Source organism: Hemicordylus capensis, chromosome 2, assembly GCF_027244095.1.
Source record: "Hemicordylus capensis ecotype Gifberg chromosome 2, rHemCap1.1.pri, whole genome shotgun sequence".
Classification (NCBI taxonomy): domain Eukaryota; kingdom Metazoa; phylum Chordata; class Lepidosauria; order Squamata; family Cordylidae; genus Hemicordylus; species Hemicordylus capensis.
The window spans coordinates 397351413-397362057 of record NC_069658.1 but is presented as its reverse complement, the minus strand read 5'-3'; the positions used below and the strand labels follow the sequence as shown (position 1 = coordinate 397362057).

Here is a 10645-nt window from a genome sequence, read left to right as displayed (position 1 = left end):
AGAGTGGCACTCGGGAGTGACATGTTCCACTAAGCCATGGGTGTACTGATCCAGGATAAATGTGGATGATATTCAGGGGTTTAATTTGCTGTTTTTTGCAATTAGGGATGAACTCAGTTGAAATAATCATGTGAAATGTTTGACTGCACAGAGAGAAAAAGCACAACAACCATGTGGCAGTGGTAGCTGATGCCACCTTAGGGCTGGTGGCATGATACTCATTCTCATGGGACACATGGATAGGACATGAAAGCTTGGGCTGATTTTGCAAGCAGTTGCTGCCTCTACTGAGTTCTGCTTTGCCACCAGAAAGGAAGGATGAGAGTGGACAAGATTCTTCTTCAGGAGTGCCTGATCATGACAGGGCCCTGCAGTATCACAACCTTTTCTCCTTCTCCCAAATCATACTCAACATGTGTAGGAAGGGCAATGGAAGAAGATAATGACCCTCAGCTTAGATATTCATGCTTAACAAGATTTTAGGGATTTCTACAGACATCAATGGCAAATACCTGATGCATAAGACAACATTGTATATTTCCAAGAGACAACTGAACTCTTTAAATTACAGACACCTTGACAAGTCCTTCTGCTTACCCAACAAGTTTTAAACCTGTGCACTTGCTTTTGATCTGTATCATAATAACATTTATTTTGGAGATTATTTTTATGTTTTTTAATGCCATTACAATTGTAAACATTTCCAAATGGCAGCTTTCTACAGAAAATAGTTGGGGTGGTGGTTTGGTGAGTGAATTACATTATAATTGCAAATATTCTATTTTCTGGTTGACCATGGGACACATTTTCTCAGTAATGCACTAATGGCTACATCTTGTGCTTTGCAAAAACAAAAAACAAAAAAGGGGGAGGATTAAATATGTATTTTTCAGGTTAAAATATTCATTAAAAAACAATGTCATCTCAGGAATATTCTGAGATACATAAAAAAGAAGAAAATAAACTAGGTCTTTAAGCCACAAAATGTACTACATCTTGCAATACTAGGTTCAATTAATTTAATAAAATAGAATATACATATAGACTCTGAACAATGTATTGCTTTTACTCAAGCATAACTTATGCTTAAGTAAGCGTGATATAGCTTAACCACTCTTAAACCAACTAGCTCTTTTAATCTTTCTTTGGATTTCTTTTTTTAAAAATCAGTGCCATTTTAGAATAGAGAGGTTTAATTTATTACATGAGGGAGAAAAGAAACATTTGGCACCAACAACAGAAAATAAACAGACTCAAGGGTCCGCATCTGTTTGATCAAAGGAAAAACTAGGAAGTGTCATCAAGTCTTTCTTTGGGGTTGGAGTTATTGACATATTGCCTGGAAGGGCTGAGTCCCCTGCATCCACGGAATCCTTGGAATCCCAAGATGGTGCGCGTCTTCGCAAGCAAACATCTGCACTGGGAGGTGATGAGGTGCGTGGTCCTCTCAGTAACAAACTCTGTTCATCGGGTGGGTCTATTGATATACATGGGGGACTCAGTTTTTTCTTCTGCCGTGTTCCTTGCAAGCCTTCCATTTCACTTAGTACCTGACTTATGAAGCCAGAAGAGCTAGATGTGGAATGATGCTGAGGGCTGTTTTCCATGGAACAAATTTCTATGGAATGTCTCCTTTGATCATCTAACCAAGATGAGGGTTTTTTAAGAAGACCCTGCGTATCTACACTGTAGCATTTCTTCAGGTCCTTCAAAGTAACAGTGCCACTGTTGCCTCCATTTCTCTTAGGGGTCTCAGGTTGAACCACTGAAGAGGCACTCATGGCTGAACAAGTTCCTGAAGTAAAAGAGCTGTTTATTTCCGATACTTCTTGGTCCATCGGGTCTCCAGGTAGTTCTTGAAGGGAGTCTGTACAGGCACACAAATCCGGCACGTGCATGGAAATGTTATACTGATTACAGGAATGTTGTTGAGTGTGAACACTCGATCGCCCCCAGCTGGCTGACTCTCTTGCTTCTGAGGGCACCAGAGTGATGGACAGATCCTCAGCGGATGGAGCTGACAAGTTTGGATCAGAGTGTTCACTCACCTCAGCATGGACGTTCTCTCTGCTTTCTGAGCTATGGGTATCCGAGGAGTCATTCCTTATTGCCATCTGTATGGGTGTGGCAAGGAATTGGAGGACAACAAAACAAAGGTTAGTGTAAACAAGATGCAAAAAATTAAAGTGCATATCAAAGATGATAATGTGAAATTTAAATAGCAAAACTGAATCAGTTTGGCCTGTTTTGACCAGAATTGAACCAACATATCTTGGGTCAAATTGGGACTGATTCGATTGAGTTGGATACTGACGATCTGGCCACCCCAGTCCACCAGACTGCTCTACCCTGACACCTGTTTAGTATTTACCAGGTAGGATCACGTGAGGCTTCTCTTTATTTTTGTTCCCAACAGTGCACAACTTCAATTTAAAAAAGGGTTTTGGAACTTGTTCTTCCCCTGCAGTCCAAGGAAAGGCATGGAGGCTGCTGCCGTTGTATGTTGATAATTGCAGCTGCCTCTGAAAAAATTACATTTCCCAACATAATCTAAGCCCCAGGATTGCAGAGGAAGAAGGAGGAGAAACGTACTAGAATTTTTTTTAAAAAAAAATTAAATGAAGTCATGCCATAGCAGCCAATGCTCCCTTGCTGCCAGGAGCAAAAATAAAGAAACCTCTCTTGATCCAGCCCAGAAAGTATTAACTTGGATCAGGGGATGGGGGCAGGCTGATGCTTCAGCCTGATTAGAAATGACTTCTTTGAATCAGGCCAAAGCAAATTGGACTGCCACCCAAGGCATCAAATGGAATTGGGGGTCCCTCTGAAGCACTGAGGCGGCCCCAGAATTGAATCAATGCTGATTCATACATCCCTATCTTTTGTATTGTCAATGTTTCCCTCCCACTTCCTTTCACAAAAGTACTGCTGTCACCTTGTTTTACTATGCACATGAAGCCCAAGTTATAGAGTTAGCTCTCCAACGAAAACATTGTGCACTACTGCATTTCTATTGCCCACAGGTGCAAACTGTGTATTTTATACATCAGTGCAACTGGATTATGCATTCAAATGTCAAACTAGGAATGATCGAACTACAAAATTTAGGAACACGTGTAGCTATCTTAATAGCTACAAGATGGGCATTAACCCAATACAATTCATCAGCCCCAGCAAAGGGAATTTAATGGCTTTTGACACATACAGATTTTCAGTGTTTGCTTCTTGACTCAGAATTTATAACAAACAATATGAAAAAAAGATGCTGGCTAAATTTGAATAGCCTTGGGATTAACCAACAAAATGGACATCTTGTGAGCTTGTTTCTGGATTGAACTCACCCTGAACCCAAACCTCCTTTCCTTTCTTTTTCACACACACACTGATCTTCAGATCAGTATAACTGGTTACTTTGAACCCTTTGTCTGTTTTGGATAAAGCTTTTGGAGATTGCAGCCTAATTCCTGATGATTATAAATACAGATGGACCTCGTTATCCGCAGGGGTTTTGTTCCTGCTAATTTCCACGGATAATGAAACCACGGATAAGAAGTCATTGAGTGAACGGGAATTGGGGGGTTAGGTTCCTGGAGGGCAAAAAAAGTCAGGAAAATGGTGAATAACGGCAGAAATAATTGAAATAAAGTGCCGTACCGTGCTCTGCAGGTCTCCAGCTGTGCAGCAATGCCCCCCCAAACCGCCAATTCGGCTAATTTTCTGTGGAAAATTGTGGGAAAAAATTCTTTTTTAAAAACAGAAGAGCCACAAAATAGCTCCTTTAAGCAAAATGGTGGCTGGGAATGACCTCTGTCATTTCTGGCCACCTAGGAACCGCAGATACATGGATTTTAACCCTTTGTTTAACCACAAATATTGAGAGAGGGTGCATATTTTCCGACTGCAGATACATGGAACCACTAATAGCAGTACCACGAATAACGAGGTCCACCTGCAGAAGCTAAGTGCCAATTTAATCTGTAAAAGCATTTTTGGCATTCCAAAACCACCTCTTCTTATTTATTATCATTATTATTATTATTATTGTTGTTGTTGTTAATTAATTTATTTGATTTATATACCACCCTTCCAAAATGGCTCAGGGCAAACCACTAAAACAGTAAAGAGCTAAAACAAATTAAAAACAATATAATAACTAACAATTTAAAAACATTTTAAAAAAACAATTAAACCATTACAGTAATTAAAACCCCCAAAATCAGGTTTTAAATTTTAAAATAAACCAGATTTTAAAACCCCCAAAATTTAGGATGCTGAGTAAGCTTGGGTGAAGAGATGGGTTTTCAGGTGTTTTTTGAAAATTGCCAGAGATGGGGAAGATCGTATCTCAGCAGGGAGCGCATTCCACAATCTCGGGGCAGCAACCGAGAAGGCCCATCTCTGTGTAGTCACTAAATGAGTCAGCGGTAACTGGAGACGGATCTCCTCAGATTACCTCAATGGGTGGTGGGGCTTGTAATGAAGAAGACACTCTCTTAGATACCCAGGGCCTAAGCCGTTTAGGGCTTTGTAAGTTATAACTAGCACTTTGTATTTCGTCCGGAAACCTATTGGCAGCCAGTGTAACTCCATCAGTAAAGGAGTAATATGGTCTCTTCAAGATGACCCAGAGACCAACCTGGCTGCCGCATTCTGAACCAACTGAAGTTTCCGGACTACATACAAAGGCAGCCCCATGTAGAATGCATTACAAAAGTCCAGTCTGGAGGTTACCAACAGATGTACCACAGTTTCGAGGTCATTGATCTCGAGAAACAGGCGCAGCTGGCATATCAGCCGAAGCTGATAGAAAGCACCCCTGGCCACCGCCTCAACCTGAGAAACCAGGGAGAGGTGTGAGTCCAGAAGTACTCCCAGACTGCAAACCTGTTCCTTTTGGGGAAGTGTGACCCCCATCTAGAACAGGTAGATCAAAAACGTCTCTAGAGTTCTGACCCCGCACAATAAGTACCTCTGTCTATCTGGATTCAGCTTCAGTTTATTCTCCCTCATCCAGCCCATTACTGCTTCCAGGCAGGCATTTAGGGAGGATATGCCAGCTCCTGAAGAAGTTGGCATGGAGAAGTAGATCTGGGTGTCATCAGCATACTGATAACACCCAGCTCCAAATCCCCTGATGATATGTCCCAGCGGTTTCATGTAGATGTTAAAAAGCATTGGAGAAAGTACGGAGCCTTGAGGGACACCATACTTAAGCTCAGATCTTGAAGAGCAACAGTCTCCAATCAACACCATCTGGAATCTGTCCAAGAGGTAGGAGCGGAACCACTGTAAAACAGTGCCTCCCACTCCCAACACTCTCAGACGTTCCAGAAGGATACTATGGTCGATAGTATCGAAAGCTGCCGAGAGATCCAAAAGGACCAACAGAGTCACACTTCCTCTGTCAACTGCCAGTTGGAGATCATCCATCAGGCCGACCAAGGCAGTCTCCATCCCGTAGCCCGCCCGAAAACCAGTTTGAAATGGGTCTTGATAATCAGTTTCCTCCAAGATCACCTGGAGCTGAGAGGCCACCACCCTCTCAATTACCTTGCCCAGCCATGGGGGGTTGGAAACAGGCCTATAATTGCTCAACTATGAGGGATCTAATGCAGGCTTCTTTAGAAGAGGTCTAATGATTGCCTCCTTAAGACAAGGAGGCATCCTGCCGTCCCTCAGAGAAGCATTTATGATTTCTACCAGGCTGTATACAACAGCCTCCCTGCTAGATCGAACAAGCCATGTTGGACAAGGGTCAAGAGAACAAGTGGTAGGCCTCATCGCCCCAAGCAGCTTGTCCACATCCTCAGGAGTCACAAACTGAAACCGATCCAGTCGAATCACATAAGAGGAGTTGCTGGACACCTCCAGTTCAGGCATCAAATTAACTGTGGAGTCTCCATCTAGATCGGCCCGAATCGGAGAGATTTTATCTACGGAAAACTCTTTAAACACATCACAGCGGGTAACTGATGACTCCAAATTCTGGTTCAAGGGAGTGGGGGCAGATACCAGTCCCCTCACAACCCTGAACAACTCCGCTGGGTGTGAACTCGCAGAGGCAATACAGGCAGAAAAGAAACATTTCTTTGCAGTACGTATTGCCTGAGCATAGATCTTTAAATGTGCTCTATGTCATAGTCTGTCGGATTCGAGTTGAGTCTTTCTCCACTTGCGCTCCAGTCGCCTACCTTGCCACTTCAGCCCCCGCAGATCTTCCGTATACCAAGGGGCCAGTTTTGAAGCGGGTCGGAGGGGACGCTTGGGGGCAATCATGTCTACTGCCCTGGTGAGTGAGTTGTTCCAGTTCTCAACCAGGGCATCAACAGGATCACCAGCAAAGCCAACATTGAATCCCTCCAAGGCTTCTTGGAATCTTACTGGATCCAATAACCTCTTCGGGCGGACCATTCTAATGGGCCCCTCACCCCTGCAGAGGTGGGAAGTGGCTGTAAGTCCCACCTTAACCAGATGGTGGTACGTCCATGACAACGGGGAGATCAAAGGAGTCCCCACCTATGGAACACCACCCTGATCAGAGTAGAAGACCAAATCAAGTGTGTGACCTGCAATATGCGTCGGTCCAGAGACCACTTGGGATAGGCCCATAGTTGTCATGGCCGCTGTGAACTCATGAGCTGCCCCGGACAAATTGGACCCCAAACGAACATTGAAGTCCCCCAGCACCAAAAGTCTGGGAGACTCCAACGCAAGCTCCGCGACCAAGTCCATGAGCTCAGTAAGGGATTCCATTGGGCAGCGGGGCGATCGGTACACCAACAGAAGTCCCAATCTATCCCTGGTCCCCAAACTAAAGTACACACATTCAATATGGTCCAATACCCTAACAGGGACCCTGGTGAGGGAGTTGTTATCCTTATAGACCACAGCCATTCCACCTCCTCGCCCACATCCCCTCACCTGCTCCTCTACAGAATATCCTGGAGGGAGAAGCTGGGACCAGACTGGACCACTAGCCTCCCCCAGCCAAGTCTCAGTAATACATACCAGGTCGGCCCCTTCATCCATGATCAAATCATGGATGAGCTCAGGTTTATTTTGGACAGACCTGGCATTGCAGAGGAGCAAGGTAAGGCTATGTGGGTTGTTGGCAGTGCTCCCTGAGGTCAAAGAGCTGGCAGGACAGCCGGAAGGAGAGACAGCGAATAAATTTCTGACTACTCTTCCCGTGGAGCAACCTGCTGACCTGCCAATGTTTCTTCTTCTATTACCCACCACCACCGGAATAGCTGCGCCATGGTCAACGAATGTGCCCCGTTTCCCCATCTCCAGATGAACCCAAACACATTGCAGCAACTTCAACCCAAACAGCTAAAACTAATTAAACAGAAGCCCTCTAGCCCTCACCCTTGTTCTCCCCCGAAGTGGCTCCTCCAAAGGGGCAACCCCCTTTGGTGTCGCCCCTTCGGTGGTGACCTTGCCGGTGGCGGGCCTGCCGCCACAAGCAGCCTCCTATAAAGCCCAAGACTGAACAGATGACCCGAGGAACAGCTGAGTCACTCAGGGGCTGGTCCTAGTCCTGCACTCACTCCCCACAGATGTTACCTACAGGTAGCAGCCCCACAAGGGAAGCAGGAGTAGGCAGGCAGCAGCAGCAGGAGCCCCCAAGACCCACCTGGTCTCACACCCCAGGCAGTATTGGGTGGGAAGCAGATGGACTTCTCCCACTCCTCTGCTGGGCTTATACAACATTTACCTTGAATAATACTTTTATGTTATTATTTAGAATATTTATACACTACTTTTCAATTTTAAAAAAGTCCTCAAAGTGGTTTTAATAGGAAAAGAAATGAGAAGATAGTTCCCTTTCCCAAAAGGGCTCAAACAGGGGCAGACCGGGGGGAGTCAGTCATGTGACTTGCCTCTGGGGGCCCCCCTAAGGCAGGGGGCCCCCAGATAACTGTCTCCCCTTGCCCTATTATAGTTACGCCCCTGCTTGTCGCAACAGGCACCCAGCAACACACCCCTGGCACCCCTTTTCTCTCCTCACGTTTGATGATGAAAAGCACTTTTTTGTGTGTACAGTTTCTGTGTATGAATATGCAAAACATTTGATAATACTAATGCTTTATTTCCTGTTGTTCAAGCATCTTCAGTAGTTGTTAGTGAGATTTTTTCTTTCTTTTTAACAGTATGAATTTATTATTTTTTAAAAAAGTATTTCAACCCCTGAAAACAACAGCTGTGTTGATCCCCATTCTGAAATTGTATAGCTGTAGCATGGGGTGTTTTACCCCTTCATTTTCCAGTCTTGGCCTATAAACCAAAGAGTCCAAGTTGAATTATTCTGGAGAAAAGCACTCTTACAATGCATTGCAGGGAGCATGTTCCTCAAGAGAGAGCGGGGCTTTATTGTTCCTTAAATGCATTCGGTGGACTAATCTTCACCAGGGAATTAGTCACTAGCTGCCAGGCTTTCCAGAGTCTATAGTTTATGCTACAGCAGGGGACTTGGTTACATTTTACAGCACTGAGAAAGGGAGGGAAAGGAGGCTGAATGGCAGGAGTGTCAGTGGCTGAGGAATGTGCACGGGCCAGGGATGTGATGAACAAGATTTAACTATACACATATTAAGGAGCAGACACAAATGGGAAAAGAAGAGAGAAAGAAAAGAAGAGAAAATAAAATAAAATAAGAGTAGCACATCATAATAAAGCACATTGAGAGCTGCATGTACAAATGTTCTGCTAGTATACTTAAAGGCCAATGGCAGAACAAGATTTTAAGTGAAGTGAATGGCAGACGGCAATACCAATTGCAATTGATTTAGATGGTCAGGACACGTATCCATTTCTGAACCTAGTGAGGGATGGATCAAGACTCATAGAAATCCAAGGCATGCTTGGGTGTATTCAAGATTCAACAATAAACAAACAAGCAGGCTTTAAGAGAATCTGCCGATCGTGTTTTTAGCATGCATATGCAGGCCTTTTTTTAACAATAGTGTGTAGAACAAGTGAACTGACCAGAAAGGGAGGTGCTCCTGAGGAATAATAACGTGTGCTCTGAAACATAGTGGTGGTGCCATGGGGTGGGGGGAAGAGATTGTCCCTACCTCTGTCCCTCCATAAATGGTGCCACTGGACATATCTCCTTGCTGTCAATCGACAAACTGCTGGGAGTGATAGAAAAGGACCACCAACATGGCACAGTCTTGGGAAAAGTGACATGGCTCACAGTAGGCAATGCTACTCATTGTACTATCATTATAATTTATCCTCCACCCCCTCTCTTGGCTGGCAATGGCAACCACTGTTGGAAAGCGACCAAGCAAGGCTGCCAAAGTAACTATAGCCTGATTTGAACTAGTCAGGAATGGTATTGCTTACAAGCTGCACTCTGGCATTCTCTGTTTTGTACAAGAACAAGGAAATCTGGCACTGTCCTTTTCTCATCTACCCTTTATACAAGGGCTCACAATATCATACTCCTCCTACTTCTCTCATTTAGCAGGTGAGGAAATGGAAAGAGCTAACAGGCAGAATAAATACTATATATTGTATAATGAAAGAAAATGTACAGGCTTTCAGGCATGTACGTGCTCAAAGATCATATGATATAATGGCATTCTAACAACAAACAGTCTATCCAACCTACAGCAGATGATAGGAGTTAGTGCACTTCCAACACAAGGATTTTGAGAATGTTTAGAGACACAGGCCCACCTCTACCCAACTGAGGTCTCATATCTGTAAGGCTCCTCACTTCCATTGGGAGGCCAATGACAGGAGCAAAATATTCTGAATTGGATGAACGAAGGAAAAAGCTGTCTTTTGGGAGGTGGTATTATTATGCACAGATATAATAATTTCAAGGGCTTCAGTTCTGTGAATTAGCATATATCTCTGTGAAGCAGCATATCTCCCTTAGCCTTGCTTTTTGCAGAGACAGTGGGTCAAAATCACCACTGACCTGGTCTAATCATGGTCAAAGAACAGAAAGGAACACATGAACCTGCCTTATACTGAGTTAGAGCATTGGTCCATTGAGCTCAGTATTGCTGACTGGCAGTGGCTCTCCAGAATTTCAGATGGAGGCCTTTCTCAGTCCTTCTTAAAGACACCAGGGATTGAACCTGCAACCTTCTTCATGCAAAGCATGTGCAGTACACTGAGCTAGAGCCCCTTCCCAACGGAATCAGCACTTGAGTCAATGCTTTCTCCCAACTAGGTCTGGATCTTGAACATTCTGAGCCAGCGAGCTAGTCATTAAGAGTGTCTGGCTAGGACTGGTGAAATATGGGTTCAAATCCTATTTGTCCCAGAAGCTCATTAAGTGAGCTTAGGCCAGTCACTCTTCCAACCCACCCCACCCCACAGGGTTTTTGAGAGCATGAAAGAGTTTTTAAGAGCATCTACCAGTTCTGGATGGGATCACACTTTCCCAGAAGGAACAGGCATGCAGTTTGGGAGTGCTTCTGGATCCAAACCTCTCCCTGGTGTCTCAGGTTGAGGCAGTGGCCAGAAGTGCTTTCTATCTTCTTTGGTTATTGTGCCAGCTGTGTCCGTTTCTTGAGATAAACAACATCAGAACAGCAGTACATATGCTGGTAACTTCCAGATTGAACTACTGCAAGTAAGGCTCTCTGTGTGGGGCTGCTTTTGTATGTAGTTCAGAAACTGA

At 44.3% G+C, this 10645-nt stretch overlaps 1 protein-coding gene across 4 annotated transcripts in view; it reads right to left on the bottom strand.

The window, feature by feature from the left end:
- Nucleotides 1–516: 516 nt before the first annotated feature.
- CACNA1G (calcium voltage-gated channel subunit alpha1 G) overlaps nt 517–10645 on the bottom strand; it is a 492338-nt gene continuing 482209 nt past the window's right edge. For 3 of the 4 annotated variants that reach the window (XM_053297969.1, XM_053297970.1, XM_053297971.1), the window contains 2 exons: nt 3655–3717; nt 517–2114 (listed from right to left, as the gene is read on the bottom strand). In XM_053297969.1, coding sequence (XP_053153944.1) covers nt 1254–2114; nt 3655–3717 — 924 coding nt within the window. In that variant the 3' untranslated portion in view covers nt 517–1253. The remainder of the gene's footprint in view (nt 2115–3654; nt 3718–10645) is intronic. The other variant, XM_053297972.1, reaches the window with a different exon arrangement.